At 39.2% G+C, this 21,784-nt stretch overlaps 1 protein-coding gene across 3 annotated transcripts in view; it reads left to right on the top strand.

Moving 5' to 3' along the window:
* Positions 1-14,113, top strand: part of CIB2 (calcium and integrin binding family member 2) — a 38,010-nt gene extending 23,897 nt beyond the window's left edge. For all 3 annotated transcript variants that reach the window (XM_038147671.1, XM_038147672.1, XM_038147670.1), the window contains exons 3-6: positions 614-725; positions 8,194-8,341; positions 8,430-8,625; positions 13,166-14,113. In XM_038147671.1, the coding sequence (XP_038003599.1) occupies positions 636-725; positions 8,194-8,341; positions 8,430-8,625; positions 13,166-13,187 (456 nt within the window). In that variant the 5' untranslated portion in view covers positions 614-635 and the 3' untranslated portion in view covers positions 13,188-14,113. The remainder of the gene's footprint in view (positions 1-613; positions 726-8,193; positions 8,342-8,429; positions 8,626-13,165) is intronic.
* Positions 14,114-21,784: the final 7,671 nt, after the last annotated feature.

Raw genomic sequence — 21,784 nt, forward strand, 5'->3', positions numbered from 1 at the left:
AGCTGGGGAAATGAAGGCATTGCTGAGGCATTTCTTCCTGTGTTCCTGTTTTGTTTACATTCTGCTGTTAAAACATGGTACTCTCTATATGTAATTGTTAGTACGCTAGCGAGCAAGCAGCATTTTTTGTTAAAGGAAAATAAATCACAAGATACGTCTTTATAATGTATACCAGTAGTACATATGCCCTACTGAGAGATCAGAATACACTGTGTTAACACATAGGACATGACAAAGGGGCACTTTCTGTCCTAAGCAGTTTTTGAATTAGGTGTAAGACTTCCACATATGAGAAGAATTGCATTTCAGAGTACATGCCTTGGTTCAGGCCTTCTGTGCACATACCTGGCAATGCCTAAATGTTACATACACACAGTGTGAAACTCTGCTCAGTTACCTCAGAGACCTCGAGAAACATGTGGCTGTTGGTAGCAGTTATCCTGGATGCTGCATCAAAGCCCTCTTTTTTTCAGAAATATGGGAATTTGATCGGCTTAGACTTGTGCACTAAAACCAATGATTTGAGCTGCAAGACAAATTTGTTTGATTACTGCCTGAATGGAATTGGTTATTTGAAATTGGTTACTGGCTGTTTGTTTCTGCTTGTTTACAGGTTGCACGGCCGATACCATGAAATGGCACCAAACGTTGTGCCCATGGACTATACTAAGGACCCAGATGTTAAACTACCTATGCAGCTTATAATAAACATGCCTGAGCTGAAGGTATCACTTTTGACTGCTTGCAAACTGTATCTTAACTTCTGTAGCTCATCTGCCAGACTTTTTTCCAAAATTGATATCCAGAAGCGCTGTGGCATGCTAAGGTCTTCCCCTTCCTGTTACTGTTCAAGGGCAAAACCAGCCCCAGAAACTGGAAAATATTCAGGTGAATGTCTTTCTTGCAGAGCTAGTTAGGGTAGATGTTAAGGGAAATGAATAGGAAACAAATTCAGCAATCTTTGCTCTTTGTATATATCCCTCACAGAAGCCACGTACCCACAGGAATCTCTGTGTGAAGAGCTGGTTAGAAATCTGAAGTTCTTATCTCAGTCTGTAGGAAATTTGCTATCAGTGTGCAGAATATTGCTAATAAATAAATAAAGGTTTTCCTCTTTTTTTCTCAGCTACCTGAGCACAATAAATATTATTTTTCTTAATTCTCAGGAGTTTTCATTTTCATGGGGACATTACATGGTAGGAAGTGGAGAAACAGTCCATGTAACTGCAAATGACAGAAGCAGTAGTATAAGGCAATCAGTGCCAAAAAAAATTGAGACACTATTTGTTTTTCTTCTCAGTTCAACATTTCAATAATTTAGGGTTTTAACAGGACAAATGTGGACTTTTAGCATTTATTTTTAAACACTTTATTGAATTATGTTGTGTTTTGTCACACAGTCTATTTTTCAGGTATGCTAGTTGATTGATGTCTATAAATTCCTATAATGGGGAAACAATTATGTGCTCAATCTGATAGTTGCGTGAAGCATTATTAAGCTTTTTAAGAACAATGCTATAAAAACCTTGTACATGATGGCTTTCCACTTAATTTTAATGATCTAGAAATTCTTCCTTAGTACTGTATTATTTTTTTCAAAAATCTGGTATTTTACAAGCAGAAGCCATGCTTTAGACATTCAGTTGTAGACACTAAGTCAACATGAAGTGAAAAACATTTGAATTAGATTTCAAGTTGAAGGTCACAGAACTCTTTGTTCCTTTAATACCATGCTTGCTGTATGTTTGATTCTGGGATAATATAATTTATTGAACAAGAAGCATGTTTTGTTAATGTATGTGTGTTAAAAATTATTCAACCAGCATTCCATATAAATGGAAACATTCAACACATGCAAGCATTTAATTCAATAGAAAACCTTGGGAAAATTTTTATCCTTCACTTACTCTTCAGACTCTGATTTAGCAGATGCCTATGGACAGCTGAGAAATTATTTAGAATTCTTTGCCACAGTGAGCATGGGCTTCTTCAGCAAAATATATTTATGCTTTTTCTAATGGCATCACTATTCCTTAGGGTTTATGTTATCATCTCTGAGATCTTGACAGCACAACATGAATCCTTTGGCACAGTTCTTTGACGCCTCAGACTTTTACTGCCAGACAGCTGAGAGTTGCTTTGTGACAAATCAAGGCTAAGCTTAGAAAAGGAAGTGAGAAATTATGATCACACAGAGTCTTCTTAGCTTCAGCGATAGAGGATTGAACACTTGAGGAACAGCTCATTCTATGAGAGCTTTCGAGATGGAACGCCTGGTACTGAAGCTGACATACAAACCAGAAATTTTATACAGGATGGTGTTTAGATTGAGATACAGGAGCGTATCAGTTAGCTTAGCAAACTTAGGTGGTTATCATAGGCTTCCTAGGAGGCTTCCATGTATGAATCATAGTCATGTATGGATCATAATCTATCTACTGGCACCACAAATCTGTGAGGCTTTCTGACCCTGCTTTAGAAGATGTCTCTAGGTAATGGAACTTGACTTTATGAAAGTAATAGGACAAACTCAGTGTTGAATTTTATACAAACTCTCTCTCAGGTCTCACAAGTCTGTGGAAGAACCTTAGAAATATTGGTTGCAAACCACTCATTTTATTTCAGGAATTCTGGGAGCTCACAGAGAAAAGTGCTGTCAATAGCTACTGAGCTTGTTTCCAGTAAAATGCCAGTAGAGGACACTAGGTGATATTTCATAACTCTTTCAAAGCATTGACACTAAAAGATGTTAAAATGCCTGGGATCTTTGTTATAAACTGGGGTCCATCTTGCTCATGAAGCATCTTGTGGGCACCTGTGCAGACGGGGTGAGGGGGAGACAGTCTTTCCTCAAGAGTTTATTTTTCAAGCGACCTAGGTACTAACTTCAGCTCATACACTAAGAAAAAAAAAATCTCTGACCTTTGCAACTTGACCAGACTGCCTAACAAATCATGATGGTGTTTTCTTTCTTTGGTAAATTTTCATCAAGGTGAAGACAAAGACAACATTTACTTCTTAAAATAGAAATAAATGGCCTAAATGTCTATTGAATTCTAATAAAATTAGTGCTAATTTCAATGCACCTGGCTTTTTTCATATACACATTACATTTCTAGTTACTGGCAACGTTGAGCTCGATGCCACTGCAGCTTCTGACAAACGGATAGAATCAATAATGCACTTTCCTAAATTAGATTCTGCTAATATAAAGAAAGATCTTTACCTCATGCATTAAAGCTTTGAGCCAGGTGTTTTGTGTTTCAAGGGAAAAAATGCTGATGGTCATTCTCTTTAATTGATAATGAATTATTCACTGACTCCTGATTCTGAAAAGTTGAAAGTTGGGACAAGAAATAAATAAATAAAGAAGGAGAAGGTACTTTCAGTTGATTAGGTCTACCATTACACTGAAGTTAACAGAGCTACTTTACTCCATCAGTTTCATTGTAGTCTCTGTTCTCTAATTTTCTCAATCTTGGTTACACAGGCACCAGTCTAATAAATTAACTTTGGGGCATCTGGACACCTGTGAGATGGCAGTAATTAATATAGCAAAACTGTAGCCATGATATGGACTCCTCAGTGTGGGACTAGGGAGTAAGCAAAAGTGAAATTTTTTCAAATTAAGACTGATTTCGGTCACATTATCACTGTCATTGCCACAGAGCTGCAGGTGGGAATGTAACCTGGTGTTAGAGACCCCTGTGCTTGGTAGCAGTGGTGGGTGTCCATGCCCACATCCCAGATTGCCTCTTTCCTAGATTGTGGGCTCTCTGTGGGCACTGCAGTGCAGAGCAATCCTTCTCTCCGGAGCTGGGTAGCAAAGGGCTGCTGGAGGGGAACCGTTTTTTGTTTCACTCACTTTACAGTCTGTTGCTTCCTGCGTTTTGGCTCACACAGGAACTTCATTGATCCTTGCAGGCCTTGTGGTAAGCTGCACTGGGGAGGCAGGTAGTTCATAAATCCACTGCTGAAACAGGATGGGCAGCAGGCACAGGAATGAGGCAGGAGCCAGCAAGGACACACAGGGAACGGCGACTCCATCTCACATTTCAGAAGCAATGTTAGCACCCTATTTGTAGTAAGTTTAATTAAGTGAATGCAAGCGAGTTGCTTCAAAATAAAAATATTTTCCACAGTATTAATAGGATGAGGTTTTAGATGTGATTTCAGTGAGTCTTCAGGTTCAGAGCTTTCTGTGCACTGGGCAATGACACCTGGGCTTTCCATGTAAAGGGCAATGGGTAATGCCAGAGCAGGGTGATCTTCCCAAGCCCCAACCCTGCTCTGGCTGATTTTTGCCTCCAGCTCATCTCAACATCCTTGCTGCATTCTGTTAGTTGTTCCTAGTTATGATGGGATGTTTTACTCCCTTCAGAGGAGCAAAACTTTACTCCAACCACTCTCCTTGCTTCTCTGAAGTCTCTTTATCTGAGCATCTCAGCTGTGTGTGCTCCAAGTGTCAAGGGCGAGGGCTGTTTTCTCTGCATCAAACCCCAGGCCTGCACCTCCCCGGTGGCCTGCAGCCTTGTCTGTACACTTCCCTGTCACAGTTAGGAATCAGTTCTTGTCACAATGCCTTATCTTCCCATGAGGTGCTGGTAGGTTCTGTAATATTTAAGCAATTCTGTATACAGCTTGAATCTTTGGTTTTTTGGTTGTTGTTGACTTCAGTAAAGAGTCATTGTTGAACTTCATATGTTTCTGCTTTCTGACAGAACAAAATGGTCTTTTCCATTAAGACATAAATGTACCAATTTAGCTCTGTCTTAGCTTTAGTTTCTGCAGGAATTTCTTAAATAGTACCCTGCAGGCACTGCAGAGAAGTTTGATGACATTAATATAATCATAGACACATAAAACCCAAGCTATTGATTTTGAGAAAGAAGAAAGTTAAGGAAAAAAAACCCTGCAAAGAAATTTGCTTTTTTCTGCTACAGGGACGATTTCCTGTTGTACTTATTATGCTTCCCTTCTGAAGCACCAGTCTTTCCTATGGAGCTTTGGTAATGAACAATTTAGCTCCTTTTATATTAATGTTTGTCTGATAGCAATTTTTTCCCCTCTGTTTTGGAATAACTCCTGAAATTTGAGAAAGGCTAGTTTTCACCAATGCTGAAAAAGTCCTGATTAAAGCATCCAAAAGGATTCTGGCTTGCTATAGTCTGCAAAATAGACTGCTTTGTGCTTTTAAATATATTCTCTAAAGTCAGTGGGGACTTATGTTCAAATACAAAAGGGAAAGTCATCATTGTGTTTCTGTGCATATAAAAACTAAGCAGCATTTTGTAATGACTCTCCGGGATCTCCAACTTAATTTACTTGACCTATCTTTGAACTCCACTTGCAAGCTCTTATCTCCAAAATGCAGTCAGCCTGTGGGAATAGGACTGGATGCTTGAAATTAATTCTTCAAACTACAAAACAGATAAGGCAAAAGGCCACCCAGAGTACTTTCCTAGAGTCTGAGATGGAAACTAGAGGACAGAAGAATATAACAGGTGACTTAGCTGCAATGCCAGGAATAAGCCCTCAAACAGTTTGTTAGAAAACAAATGGTTGTGTTTTATTGTAAGCTGTTAAAGGTCTGAATGTTGGAATAGGTGCTGTGTGAGATTTTAAAATGCACAGAAACACAATTATCTGAGTAAAAGAAGTGTTCCTTGCAAAGATGGATTGGACATTTAGGATTCTCTCAAGCCACTAGAGCAGCAACATCAATCTGCAAAACAGCAGAGCTGGTTTTCGGTTGAAGCAATTCTTTATTGTTTCTGTCTCCCCTCTCATTTTTATCATGAGACTACAGAAAAAGCTTTTTAAGACAAGTGTAAGTTTCTAGTTTTAAAAGGAATCTTTTTTTCAACAATTAATGCTTATGGGAAAGCAATCTAGGAAAAAACAATATAATTTTCCCCTTTACTCCCTTCCCCCATGGCTCTTCCTTTAAATATGATGGAACCCTAATCTGTGCTCTTTAGAGTAGAGGTAATGAAATTACAGAAAGGATGTGAAAAGTATCTGTGAAGGTAAGCTAATACTTTCCATTGTGTAAGCCACAGATATACTGCCTGAAGACACATAATATGAGAAAGTTAAAGGAAAGAAATCAATATGAGGAAAGATTTTATTTTTCATTTTGATTTTAGAGATCCATTTGGCAAAGAGTTACTTAAGAAGTATGCTTAGATTCATTTAATTCATTCTTAATTCATCTGTATTTTCAAGACCTCTGACATGCCAAATAAATAACTCATCTTATGCAACTGCAATGTGCTTATTGAGTCAGTGAGATCCTGCCCCAGTCTTTCTAAAGCACCAAGTCCTGGGCTTGATATTCACTGCTGATAGGGATATTTGCATCTGTCTGCTCCTGGTTTGTTACCCAATGCTGCCTCTAAGATGTCAGTTTACTACTGTTACCATGACACTTACTTCTCATCAGGTTTGTTCCAAAGAAAGCCATACAGCATTTTAGAAATGAAAAATAAATTTCTAACATGTTTTGATATCCATTCTGATGTTTGGCATTCTCGATTATTAAATATATAACACACTATTTTTTGGTGTGCTTTTAGGAAGAAAGTGGGCCTTTTCATATATTTCAGCCCAAATGAATCTTACTTTGGCTTAGTTATAAACTGGCAGTTTGAAACAATAGAACCAATTGTTCCTCCCTGTGTGTCTGTATGTATCCCACAAACAGGTAAATGTGTATAACCACAGGGAAATCCCACAAACAGGTAAATGTGTATTCCATTAATATTTCCAGGGACATTTCCAGGCATTTAAGTGAGATACTTTAGTCTGAGCAGTACCCACAGATGCACACCTGCTGTACCTACACATCATTCACGAGACATGAGCACTACATATCCTTTTACTGCGAGGTTCTCTCAGCCATCTGCCTGGGTCTGGGGTGTTATTTTTCATTTTCATCCTCTGGAGAGATCTGACCCTCTTGCTTTTTGAGGCTGCTTTTTATTTTCAGGAATCCCTCTTTTCTGTTCTATTTAATTTGGTTTTATCTGGCCTGGTTTTTTCTTCATCTGAACGGTGAACTCATTAATATCCTGTCCTTTGAAATCTGTAGGCCCTTTCCCAATTGTGGATTCCTTCAGTCATCCAACACTGCAGGAGAATTTGTATTTAGTATTGACTACTTTAATGGGCTATCATTTGAGCCTAAGGCTCTGTGGTCCCTACTTCATCTGTCCACAAAAACAGCCTTGTTCCTAGTCATTCCTTTTTTAGTCACCACAGTTATGCAAAAAATGCCTTCTATAGATGCTTATGTTCTATGTTGAATTATCAAGAAAGAATTCAAGTAAATGAAAAATAACATTTTCTGGTAATTTGTCTCTCAAATATAGCTAGTTTTTGAAATTTAATTTAAAATAATAGTATGGTTTATGAATACCTGTTAGGTAATTAAATTTACAGGGGAAAAAAATAAATTAAACGGAGATATGATTGAACTTCTGAGCTTTCACAGTACTGCTTCTTTGAAAGTCAAAATGCTGCATGCATATTAAAAATAATGAACCTGATATGCCATCACCACAGCTGTATATATTTCTGGCTCAGTATGTTAATCAGTGTCTTGGCTTCAGACAGAGTCTGTAGCACAGCTTTAAAGAGATGCTGCTCACAGCCCAAGTGATGTTTGTGTTCTGTTCATATTCAACTGAATTGAATTGATTTTCCAAGTTTTATCGATACAGCTACAAATTGGTGTTGGGGTTTTGTATAGCTTTGAGAAAGACAATAGGTTTTTACTGTAAAACCATTTGGTTTGGATTTCATAGTGATAAAGCAGGTTTTCTAACGCTTGCTTGTGTGTTTATGGGTTTAGAATACTGTCTTATTCTAAGGTGCTAGAAATGATTTCAGGATCATCTCCAGAGGTGATTACATTTCATTTAAATCTCTGGAATTTTTAGTCAATCCAGCTACAGGTTGGTCATTGACATGTGTCAGTGAAAGTAAAAGGGCAGAAGTGGTACTATACAGCAGCAAGGACTGCTGAAACTTCCTGCTAAAGCATACAAATTTACGTTTTTTGATGCATTTTTGGGGGGAAAAAAAAGAAAAAAGTCTTTAAAGATCAAACTATGCAATTAAATATTCATTATCAGGGAGTCTGCAGGTTTTTTCATCTTCCAAATATTAGTCTATGTATGTCTTTCACAGGAGAATCCCTTCAAAGAAAGGATTGTGGAGTCTTTCTCAGAAGATGGAGAGGGGAGCCTGAGCTTCAATGACTTTGTGGATATGTTCTCCGTGCTCAGTGAAATGGCTCCCCGAGAGCTTAAAGCAATCTATGCCTTTAAGATTTATGGTACTGTGTGGAGGGGCTCTCGTGTGCTTTCTGTGTTTGGAGTCAATGAGTGGTACACTTGGTGATCTTTGGTTCTTCTATTGTTTAGATTTTAACACAGATAACTTCATTTGTAAAGCAGACTTGGAAAAAACCCTCAATAAGCTGACCCGGGAAGAGCTGACAGCGGAGGAAATCACTCTGGTTTGTGAGAAGGTGATAGAAGAAGCTGACATGGATGGTGATGGGAAATTAGGATTTGCAGATTTTGAAAACATGATTTCCAAGGCACCAGACTTTCTCAGGTATTATTTTAAGAAAAACAGAGTTTCTTGCATACTTGTAGGTATTGTTTTAGGATATCACTGTGCAGTCTAATACAAGAAGTGTCAGACATAAGTATTTTACCAGAGGACTGACTAGGGGGTGACTTCTTACCTAACTCAGTTTACTTTTCCAGGGCATATTCCAGTTGTCTCCTAAAAGCTCAATGACTTTTAATTATCACCTTTCCCGCTCCTCCACCCGTCTTGGTGCAGTTCAGGAAAATATTTTGATCCATAATGAGCTCAAATTCAGCCTATAGCAAGGATTAAGCCTATAGCAAGGATCCCAGCTGTCTGCATAGGAATGTGTGTAAATATTGTCTACATGTTACAAGTATACATATAAAGCCATTGATCTCTTTGCCGTGAACGTGTTTTTCAAAGAGCTGTGAAGTGTCCTGCAGAACACAGAATAGTATTTCTTTCACAAATGAAACTTCTGAGGAAAGAGGTTTAAAAGCAATTCAACAATAAAGCCGGAGCCCATGATTCCAGTGAACTTTGAGAAACAGCAGCTTCTGGAGAGGAGACATTCAATGTGAATGTCTTTTATACAGTTCAGGTATTCCTTGACTAATCAAGTGTATCAACAGAAACCCCTTTAGAACAAGATATGTATCATCATTATGGTGAGGCTCAGCTCAGTAGGTATTCTAATATTTTGTTTACAGATACTTCCAGCTAAGAAAACATCTTCTATATACTGCTGTCCTTGTAGAAGCTTGCCAGTGAGCAATTGCAGATGCTGGTAACTGCAGTTTGCAGGGATTTTGCTGTGAAGCCATGGGCAGTCAATATTTCTGAACGTCTGATCCCAGAATACCATCCTGGCATGTGATATGAGTGCCTTCTGAAAATGCTGGATAACTTGCAAGGCCCCAGATGATTTTTATCAGTAGTAAAGGATTTACTCTGTTCTTTTCCTTTTGTCCCCACCAAAGCCACCTCTTCATATGATAAAAGGGGGAAATGTAGGATTCCAGGCAGTTAGGTTTTATCCCTGGCTCTGCCATTGCTTGAGCAGGTGATCTGTACGAAGCCACAGAACATTTTTTTCTCTCTGCTCTCTTATATGGGACCAGTGTTCACTCGACTTGTGACAAATGTTGAGAACTTTCGTTCAGCTGCAAACGATCAGCAGCAGCAGCATGAGATTTGGAGTTCCTGAGGAGGAATATCTTCTTTATTCTGTGGAAAACCTTTGAAGGCCAGATTCTAATAGCAATATGCACTCATGTTATGAAGCACATGTTGGGGTTTTTTTAAGCTATCACATTTTCACACCTACTTAGCATACACAGCAGGCATTAACTTTGACGCCATGATCCAGGGTTTGACCTGCTATGAGCTGAAGTTCATCCACTCTAGGTTGACTTATTTTCCTTATCTCATCACTCCTTTCTCAAACCTTTACTTAATGACCCTGTGTGGGTTTAATCTCCTACAGACAGCCTTTGCCAGCTTTGTGCTGCTGTCAGGCAAATGAAGATGCAGTAAAGTCTGTTGCTTGATTTGCACTGCTGTCGTTGAGGAATTTTTTCCAGACTAGAAGAAAACACTGTTAATCATTAACCAGGGAACATCTATGCAGTTGGCTGTTATCCCAGAAGCTGAACTAAGCTGTAAATGATAATGACAGTTACTAGTTCAGAAAATTGGATCCCAATAGTTTTATTTCACTCAAAATTGTTATCATTAAGAAGCTGCTTGTAGTTTAATGGAAGCGTTGGCAGATTGAGCTGGCACTAGCTAAGTGTTCTGTTCTACAAGACTAGTTACGTTTTCCACAGGAAATTGTTTTATAAATCATCCTGGAAGTTTCAGCTTATTTGAATGCCTGAGGGTGAAGCCTGCTGTAACAATAGGTTATGGGGTTTGAGAGGAATATGGCATTAGTAATACCTGGGAACTGCCAGAACCAGACAGGGAAATAACACATTAAACATGGAAATGCAGTATTTCTGAAACTGTTGTGGGCCTTTGCCAAGCCACTAGTTGATTTTGTGACCCCAATCCTACCAAAAGCTGAAGTAAAGGAAGCTCTCTTATAGGAAAGGTATCTCTTAAGACTGTCCTAACATGCAGATTAATTGGTTCTTAAGGACTAATATTAGATCTAGCAACTAATTGGCAAGAGATGCTTAGCAAAGAAACAGCGGAAGGGAATAAATTTAGTCAGTATTTTTTCAGAGTATTTTAGGTGCTCTTAATAAAGAGCTGAATCTTCAAAGGCCAAAATGACACTGTGATAAAACCAGAAATTTTGCTAATAAATTGATTTCCAGTTAGGTGGATTTGGGTGGATTTTTTTGGGGAATCATGCCTCAAATATTTTCACATACAATGTGATGGATTTTTAGCTCCTAGATATTACCTGGAAATTAAATTTTTAACAGCTTGGATTTATATAGTCTCTAGACATTTCTCGAATTGTGAACAAGATATTTATAATTCTTTTGTTTAAAAACCTTAGTGCCAGTAAATTATTTGCATCACTGTCTGCTTTGTCTCACAGTGCTTAGGCTGGTGTGCCAGGCTGCTATACAGCGTATCTTTTACTGTCACCCAGATTGAATAAACTCCTAGAGACAAGGTTCCGAGGGACCGTGATGAATATGAAATTTTATCTCCTCCAAATACATGCCACAAGCTTCCTTTAGTGAACTTCTGATTCAAATCTAATAGCTGGAATTAAGTTGGAGTATTCTTTTGGTAAAACAAAATCCAAAGGGTGTGCATCCAGAAAGTCTGCAGCCTCTCAAATGTTCCAAAAAGGTTTTCTTTCAGTGTAGGCAACAAACTTACAGAATTTACATACAAAAATACATAATAATCTCTTCTCATTTCAGTCAGTCGAGTAAAACAGTTGATACTGTCATGACATTGAACAGATTGCTGCCTATAGACAGTGGGGTTTCAGCATACCCTCTATAAATTGTCTCTCCCTGTCCTGCTGAGATGCTTGGGAGCTCTTCTGAAGCCTGGTGACAGCTGTAAGCCACGCTGCTTGCCTGTATTAAAGAGAAAATAGAGGGTAACAACCAGAATCTCTTTGGCCCAACAAGAAAAACAACTTTACCTGTCTAATTTGTCTTGGTTGGGACCCAATACTGTGCCATAGCAAAAGTACCATGGGGAAACACTTAGCTCTGCTCTGATGCCTTAGGTTTTACCTTTTGTATTTTTCAGATTCTGTACTGCTTTAGTGCGTAGTTCTGAGCTTGATACTAAGGGACAGTGAGCTCTCTTCATAGAGTAGGGAGACAAAACAATTCCTTCTCTAGGCTGGGGCCAAGGACAACCAATCCAAATTTCAGGCCCAAGAGCAGAAACAACGTGGACTGACGAGAGAAAAACAAGAAGCATGGGTCTCCATAACCTAGAGCTATAACTGGACAATTAACTCCAACATGCAAATGGAGCAGAACTTAAAAAAGTGAGAGACCTTGTGACCAGCTGTCCATTTTGGTTCATCTTGGATGTAGCCCTGGCTGGGCTTTTGTGCTGCCCAAGGTGGATCTGTTGAGGTCTTTTAGTAAATCCCTACTTTATTCTTTAGCTCTGTCTAGCCTCTGCCCCAGGTCTGCTGCGGTACCAGATTTCTTCGGCCTGGCTAGCTCCCGACACCGCAGGCGGGAGTGGGCCGCCCCCAAAACGCTGCGGAATGCGGGGTGCAGCCATAGGGCACAGCTGCTCCACGGCACGGGAGGACTGTGTTGGGGACAGGACTGCACCGGGGGTAGGGACAAGGAACAGGGAGAGGTCTTCTGTATGTTTTCCAAAAGCATTTATTCCCAGGAAAGTCAGGGACAGAAACACACTGAAGAAAAGTGTACATCAACTTATAAATGGGGGAGGTCCCAGTGTGGGTACAACCTTTAACCAACTGGGGGAAACCGGGGGTGGAACACAAGGTGGGGGATACAATGTTTAAACCAATAGGGGATTACAGGGGAGGAGAACAACAAACCAATGGGGCCTCGAAGGATACAAAGTTGATAGGGAAGGTTCTAGAGAAAGGGGCAGGCATGGAAAGGGATTGACATTCAATGGGAGGAAGAACAGGGAACAAAAGGGCAGATCTTTGGGGAGATGGACAACTAGGGCAAAACCAGCAACACAGGGGGGAAAGGAACAATCCATTGGTAATAGAATATGCTATAACAATACAAAATAAAGGGGGGGGGGTGTTCTAAAACTGACCACTAGGACCAAATTACAATCAAAACCACACATTTCAACATAGGTCAGCCTTCACAAGGCATCAGCTCTACAACCAATACATTGGGCAATTTAGACTTGATTTAATTCAGTATTGAGCTGGGCCCCAGAGCTAACATTTTCAGAAGATGGAATTTTCTCCCATGAAATTGAAATCTTCTCGAAGCATGAAAGAAGAAAGTAGTTTGTTTTGGTTTTTTTTTTTCACACAGCACCTTCCTTTTTTGTGCTTAAAGAAAATTTTTTTGCATAGTGACAGTTGTGTTTGTATGTCTTAATCTTTTTCTTTCTTTTGCAGTACTTTCCACATAAGAATCTGAAGATGTTTCTGCTAGTCCATCCAACCTTTCTGAATCTCAGGCACTCCAGGGGTTTTTGTCCTCTAATGAGGGCTTCCTAGAACTCAGCAGAAAGTACTAAAAGAATTCTGGTCCACAAAGAGACAGAAGCATCTGATCTACAGGATATTTGGAACAGACACATTTTTATCTTCTCTGCTGGCCAAGCACTCTGGCGAAGATGGTTGGTTGTTGGATTGTGGTATTTCTGTTTCCCCCCCTTTTTTTTAACAGTCAGAATCAGAATATTATTAAAGGTATTTCCACAGAGTTTTTATATTTATGAATATTTAATACTGCTCTTCATAGTGAAAAAAAACCAAAACCAGAAAACTGAGAGTTTAGCTTTGGTGTGTTTTCCAAGAGTGTTTGGAAGAAAGCACGGGCCTTAAATAATGAGATGCCTCTATCACTGTGTTGTACAGCTGGGATCTTGCATGGAAAATACCTGAGGTGAAAGAACTGCAGTCAAGATCAAGCTCCCAGTGTTGAAGACAGCCACAGCCCAGGTTTGCCTTTCAGCCACTAAAATGGCAACTGCTGGGTTTGGTGCTTACCTTCAACCAATATTTTATGGATTGTTGTGTCCTTATAAAACTTGAAATATTTGCCTTTTGTATATGATAACTGTGTACATGATTCATTTCTTCCCAAGATAAATGTTAAAACTGTGTCCTTATTCTCAAAGGGGCTCCTGCATTTTACTCTTTCTATGGGCTGATAATGTTCTTGAATGGAGGAACATGGTCATCTGTAACTCATGAAGAAGTTGAAGAAGCACAGAACTACTATTAAGGACATGAAAAGATATTTTCTTTTGAAACAAGCTATGCAATCTCTCCCATAAAATGCATGAATGCAGTTCTATCTTTCTTTTTCCTCTCCAGCTGGAAATCAGCTAGATTTTTTTGTTGTTCTTGTTCTTGTTTTTTGTCGGTTTTCTTAATTTTTTTTAAATTTTTTTATTTACTTCCAGTATTGTTTAGGTACTGGGACCTGAAGACAATCATATGTGTATTAATTATTGTTCTAACAGTCAATAGAAGGGCTCTGTCACTTACATGGCTTCTGTATCAAGGTCATCACAATTAAAAGTTTTGAAGCATTCTGTTGTGCTTTGAGATTTTTTAGGCTGACCACATACTAATTTTCTTTCTGATCATTATTCCAATTGCTATAAAGTTAAATCTTTCAAAGGATGAAATGTGTTATGTAGAAAACTATTACAGTAGAGAACCTAACCTGTTTATCATTTCTGTAGGGATGCTGATGCCTGTCTACCTCAGAAACTCTTCTGTGTGGTGAGCTTGCAGGGTAGCTTGCTGTTCAGATTTACACAATATGAATAAAGAAGAAATATTTCTCTATCAGTATGTGTGTACATTAAAAGTTTTGATGGAAATTTTCGATATTCGAAGTATACAGGACAGACATGTCTAAGATTGCACGGTGAAAATGACAGTAACTTTTACATTTATTTGTAATGCTTGTCTTAGAGTTATCATGTTCATTGATGTTTATAGCATTTTAATGCTTCCTCCTACTGATTTCTGTTTAGATAAAGAAAGTAAAACCTAAATTCCCTTACCCAAGTTAAAATGAACAGAAGTCAATCCTCATTTAAAGTTCTGATTGAGTAAAAGAGATTCAAGCCTGTTTTTCATTTTGAGCAGATTAGGTTAGATGCATCAACTGTTTCAAAATATTTGCAAGACATTGGCATTAAGAGAGATTATGTTAAAGTTACTTCCTATTAATTGAAGTATCAGCCTAATTTTATGAAAATTTATTTCAAGACAGGCATTTCATCTCGGAAGCCTTGTGAGGTGTGTAGGAAGATATGATTAGGATGTATTTGTAAAATACCAGGTTACAAGATTTGGGATTAGATTATCCAGAGAAAAAGGATCTGGTGCTGATGACATAGGTCAGTTCCTTTTGGCTTCAACATTCTTCTGTGTGTTATGATTGTTATTAGCTACAATTCCTGTTTTCCTGACGCTGTGTGTGGTTCTTGGTTTATATCATACTCCGCTCTTAAAGGATGAGTGGCCTTGGAGTGCTCAGTGTGTTGTTTCCCTGGGTCCTCCCTGACCTAAATGTCACAAAGCCCTTAGGAGGCAAGTGAGCTTGCAGCCAGATGTTTGACCTTGGAGTCATCCACCTGAGCTGAGAAACAAAGAGAAAAATAAATTAGAAGTACATTGTGGAGAAATATTCCTATTCATAGAGACGTGTTCTTGCAAAATACTGCAGATACAAATGTGTGCAGCTGTCCTAACTGCCTTTATTTTTTTTGACTTACATTCACGTCCTGTAACAAAAACCAGAGCCAACATTGTGTGTCCCTGGCATTTGAGAGAGATCTGTGCACTCAATCCCTCAGCACTGCCTAGTGGTGGGTGAGTATTTCCTGATGGCAAAGGTGAGGGATGGATTTCTGAAGAGCTTTGTATTGCTGCTTTCACAGTTGTCTGTAGCTGGATGTCTTGCGACCGGCAGTTTTCTTACAGCAAGATTGTTGAGTGAGTCGTTCAGTGGGATGCAAATTTAATCCTGTCATGAGGTACCAAACCTGCTGGACTTTGGCAATTGTATTACTGACACAATCTAGCAGATTCTCTAGCAAGTGTTTCTTCAAACAGCCTTACTCTAAAAGAGATACCAGGCCATGTGGAAAGAAACTGGAACAGTAAAAGAGGTTTAGATTAAAACAGTTTTGGATTTGGCCCAAAAGTAAGAGGACATACATTTTGAATTGCAGAAAAGCGTTAAATATAAACAGACATTACTATATTTTTTTCAAAAATGGACAAAGAAAAATTAAAACCATTACCTAAAGCCTCTATCAAAACATCTGTGTGTGTGACCTCTCATTTATATACAGTTAAAGCATCTTAGGGGAAAAAAAAATTGTGAAAGTAAATACAACAGTATCAAAAAGAAATAACTTGGTTATTTTAATTGATCGTTGTTTTAAGGAAATACTGTAAGCCAAGATTTGCAACAGCCTGCAGGCCAAAATCTGATTTGCATTACTTCCACATTAATCTCCAGTACCTGCTGACTTCAGTGGAATTAACTCATGTCTGTAATTGGATCTGTGTTGGGGAAAGTACTTGAGGTTTTGCTGCAGTTCTTTGTGCCCTCTCATGCCCTTTAATGTAATCTTAATATGCTGAATGCTCTTTTCTTAACCAATAACCACATGCTCTTCTTTGTCAACAGGCGCACTGTTGGAATCTCTTGCAATTTATTGCAGTCACAGAGGAACAGTCTCCTTTCCTTTTCTCCCTAGGACTAATTTTCATCTCCTTGTGCATGTTAGAGGCACTTACGATGAAACCTCACAAGGTGGCACCACACCACCATAGCAAGTCAGAACTTCACAACTTCATTTAACACTTTAAATGTCCCTGAAATACAAGGTCCTCTATAGAATCTATGATGCCACAAACAAAAGTATGAAACGGTGATTAATTGCTGATTTTAAAACTGTACATAATTACAGAGAAAGTTTTGTGTTTCTCAACAGCATATCCATAAAAATATGTTTTAATAAAGTCCCTGAAAATTGAAATGTACGTTACAAATTAAAAAGGGATTTTCTTGCTGAAACTGTAAAAAACTCATATTCTAGACACTTGAATAGGTTAACATTATATTCTAAAATAACAGAAAATAGAGTTTTTGTTGTGGATGGGAAATGTATATGCTTGTGAGCTCAGGATCCCCAGAAAATCAATTTGGGCTGAAATAACAGCAAGATTAGGAAGAGTTTATAATGTTATTGCCCAATACACCTCGTCTGGGACAGACAATGGAGTGAAATTTGATGAGGAAGACATTAAAGATAATGAAATTATCATTGTTCATGTCCTTAGGAAGATGTGTGTCTGAAACAGAAGTACAGAACACATGAACAGATGTTCTCCTCTTTTGTCTGTATAATTTTGCAGTTTTGGGTGTCTTGTAGAGATGTTAGTGACCCTGAGTGACTATCAGATTCTCCTTGGTGGGGAGAAAGAGGAGACTGTTCTTGGTAGAATTCAAACAGCATCAGCATTTCAGATAACAGTGCCTTTATTTAACTCCAAGTTCTGCCATCCTTGTCTGTAAGACATTTTCCAATTTGAACTCCAAGTGGAATTCCCCACTGTCCTTTCCCTTTGACTGCCTCATGTTGGCAAGAGCAGTGAGGAGCCCAGATGTGCCAGCCCTGGCTGCTGTGCGGTCGCAATGTAGACGAGTCCTTCCCTCTGCTCTTTCCCAGTCGGGAGCTGCTCAGAGCCAGATGTTTTCATGCACAAAGCCCTGACTGCGTTGTGCCGTTCTGCAGGTACCGGCTCCGTGGCCCTTGGGTGCGTGCTCACCAGCCCTGCAGCACAAGGCACCGTCTGTACCCTGCTCTCCAGGGCCTGCTCGGGCAGCTTGGGGCCGGATGTGCCTGCAAATGCAGGGCAGAGTGGTTTAACTCTGCTGAAGAGGGTTGTGGGCACCAGGCCAGCCTCCTCCTTTTCGAACTGTAACTTTTCTCCACTGAAATCAGTGGATGTGGCAGCCTGCCAGGAGCAAGGCAACTCGTTGCTGTGGGCTTAATCACAGCTTGGGCAATTCAATAGGGATCAAGCTTGCCCTGTGCTCTGCACGCTGACAAGCTCTGGGAATTGGTAGCTGCTGGTTGAAGAGGTGGTAATTGAAGACTTTGGTCTGGTCCCTCATGTAGGACTCTGTTTACTTGATGGACATACTTTACAATTTAGTCTGGGAAAGTATTCATCTGTCCAGAAGTCAGATCCAGCTTTTTCATAGGTCTCTCATCCCCTTGGTTATGGGTGTTATGGTTATGGGCTGTTTCTCACATCACCCTGGAGGCAGCACTTCACAGACAGTGAACTCATGTGGATCATTAGTAACCTTTTATTAGCAATCTAATATTCAGGGTTACTTCAATGGCACTTAATTAATTAATTTATATTCACCAGATTCCTCCCATCCCAATCTCAGCTGAAGGGAAATGATCTCTTACTTAGACATATGCTTATAGAATCAGAGGATCACAGAAGATGCTGAGTTGACCTGTCAGGATCATTGAGTCCAGCTCCTGGCCCTGCACAGGACACCCCAAGAGTCACTCCAGGTGCCTGAGAGTGTGGTCCAAACTCTTCAACTTTGTCTGGTTTGGTGCTGTAACCACTGTCATTGCACATTAGTAGGCCCTGAGAGGAAAAAGATTTTAAATGGTATTTTTGGTTTCCTGAAAATTATGATGCTTTTTTTTCTTTATACAGATAAAAAAAGTTCTGCATTCAAAAAGCTGTAAATTCAGAGAGAATTCTCTCTAGAAGAAGTTTGAAACTGAAAGACTGTTACTGTTCTGCCTAAGCAAATAGGTTAATTGATGTATATGTTCACAGAAATAAATTCAATTCCAGGAAATTCAGTGAGGCCTTTCATATGTTTAAACATTTTCATCTCTTGTATGGCCATTTTAATGACTATTGTTCTTCTAATGTTAGAACCAAATATGATAAGGAAGTATATAAAAATTCCCTATTGTAATTTCACACATCCTCATAATGACAGTAGCATTAGAATTTGCATTCACAAATCCCTCTTACTACATGTCTTTAAAATTTGGCTTTCTGCAGAATTTGCTTGTAAATATTCCTAGTGAGATGACTTAGTCCCATGTGACTAATCCTCAGTACTTTTTCATTTCCAGTTATCTCCCCTCACTGAAAAAGCAGAGGGAATAATTGATATCCAGAGATGTTAATGTGTTTTGAGGTATTTTCATTCCAAGAAACTCACCAAGTTAAACAGTGGGTTATTAATGCCATAAGCTCTGTGCATTGGCTTAGAGGAGTTTTTCTCACTGTGATTACTCTGCAGTAGGCAGATATCCTTGGGGGGCAGATCTCCACAGGACTCCTACTCACTTCAGTAGGCAGGCTTCAGATCAGGTCCTTAAATAATATTTTGCTTTATTCAAGCGTGGAATGCATAAACAAAAAATGAAAACCTGCAGATAATAAATTATTCTGTTTCTGAAGAAATACTAATATGCAGGCAGAGATGGAAAACAGATTTATTGCAAGTACTTTTACTGTCTCATTCCCTATGAGACAGTACGTAAAATGGAAGAAAACATTAAAAGTTTGTACGACTGATAAGTGAAGAGGAATTGTAATTATCTTTAGTATGTCCCTTTGATTTTGAAGAGCTTATTAAAACAGGAATAGCTAATCTGAGAGTACTGAAAAATGAAGAAAAAAAAAAAACTTGCTTAGCCATCTCATCTGTGTCTGACACATTTTGTTTGAAAGTCTAGGGTTTACTACACTAAGCAAAGAACATTGGAGTTCTCATAAAGAACACAGGCATTAGAGTTCTCACTCTATTTTTATTCCCTTTAAAACTGTACAGAACTCAGCTAACATTCCCTCTCATTTGCTTCCTTGAAATGAGGACATTCTGTACACAAAGAGGCTGCAGACTTCCTACTAATGCCCCTGCCCTTAGCATTATGAGTAAGCATTTGACAGACTAAGTTCTGGTAAAGCCGGAGGAAATACTTTAAACAGTATCTTCATATTTCTTCCCAAACTCCTTCTGGGAAGAAACCTGATATTTGTTATATCCTTTTGAAAATATCAGTGTGTCCTTAAAAGATTCACTCTTATTCATATCTTCAGCAGAGATGGGGTAGAACACCCATAGTTTCTGCCGTTCCTCTGTTCAGTGTGCAGAATAACAATGCAGGGAAAGCTGAGCCTGTTATCTGAGAAGAGCCTAGCAAAAAGCTTGACTTAGTAAAATGAAGCTGAGGGGGTTCTGAATGCTGATGAAACACAGGAAGCTTGATTCAGTGACCTGAATTTGGAACCCTACAAAATCTTCTACCTTTCCTTATCCTGTTTATCTAAGATGTAAAGCAGGTGGAATTATTTAATTGATGTCTGATCCAATAATCTACAAATCTGATGCTTTGTGGCCTTTAATTCTTTTTATATTTCACTAAAAAGGGGGAAAATGCAGGGTTTGCCAAAGAAAAGAGAGTCAAGGGCATTTCCCTGGACATCTAATGATTTATTCTACCCCCAAGCACGATCTTCAATCACCTCCACAACTGCTGAGGTAGCCAATTTCTAAACTTTTTTATCTTAGAAGGCCATTATAGGGGCAGGAGGAAAAGAAAATCCTGGCAATAATTTCAAATCAAGATTCATAGGTGATTTCATTTTTGTGAATAGGATGTCTGAACAGAGAAATAACAACTATCAGTATTTTACTTTGGTGTAAAATACTGCCAGAAAGCCTTGGTGCTGAGGGTATCCTCAGTCCCAGCAGTACAGCCACAGCAGCACAACCTGTACAGTACAGGTACAAATTGTGCACCTGTACAATTAGGTACAATTACCCTGCCAAAACATTGTACCAGAACTACCAGGCCAGAGCTGGTTCTGCTTCTGTGTCAGGCTGCATTGTTCAGTGGATCCCTTAGTTTTATTCTTAACAGATGGTTCTTGTCTCTCGATCCACTTGGTATTAGAGCTCTCCACAAGAACTGCCCATATCCTACCCTTTTTCCTCAGGTAAATTTATCATTCCTTCAGGAACTGTGTCTCATTTGGGACTGAAGCCTCTGGGTTGACACTCATTGCACTGACAGTAAATAAGGCATCTTGGTTGTCCTCATTACTCCTTACTTTCAGTTCTTCCAACAGCCTTCTCCCAAAACCTTCTGTTAGCCCTCTCTCCTTTCTGCTTCCTTGGCAGAATACAATACTTGAGATACTCCTTTTCTCACCAAAGGCCCTGCTTCTGCGTGTAGAGGCTGCATGCAGGAAATAACTGGGTTATGCCAGTACACAGCAGTCTTGTGACTGGGGAGCTGTTCTGGTAAATGCTTGAGGTTAACTTGGTGAAGGCCTCAGAAGATTCCAAACAAAAGTGATTGCTGGAGCTGTTAATTGCTTTGAATACGGTATCCATTCCTTCACCTTTGTGAAGCCTTCCTCAGTACCCCGAAAGGCAACAGAATGCAGTGCTGGTGGTATAAAGTGACACTCCTCAGACTGAGCACACCTGGACAGTGTTTTCTGACAAGTACAATTGCAAATTTGGCATATATGATTCTGGTAACATTGTACACAGGAGAGAATTGTCTGGATATGAGGGCCTAATTTTCTCCTCACCTTTTCTTACAAAGCACTACTATTCAGTATCTACCTCAGTGGGGCAGGACTTGGATGAGTTTGGCTCCAGATTTAAATGTTATGACTTACTCTTGAATCTGTATTTCCTCAGTTGTCCGTGTGCTTCCTGTCTTTCCACAAAGCCAAAACCAGGAGTTCCAAAACAGAAAACCACAGGAAAAGCTGCTCTGGTAATGTTTGTCTTGAACGGAAACAAATAGCAATAGAGATTTCCTGCAAAATAATTTTCATGTGACAAATGTAGCCTGGATTCTAGACCAAATAGTCTGGCTAAATCTCTCTATTTTTAGCTTGGATTATATCTGTTATAGCCTTTTCTTTTTTTGAAAATACGTGTCTTTCAGTTAACCATCTGCA

The sequence above is a fragment of the Motacilla alba genome, chromosome 10 (genome assembly GCF_015832195.1).
Source record: "Motacilla alba alba isolate MOTALB_02 chromosome 10, Motacilla_alba_V1.0_pri, whole genome shotgun sequence".
Taxonomy (NCBI): Eukaryota; Metazoa; Chordata; class Aves; order Passeriformes; family Motacillidae; genus Motacilla; species Motacilla alba.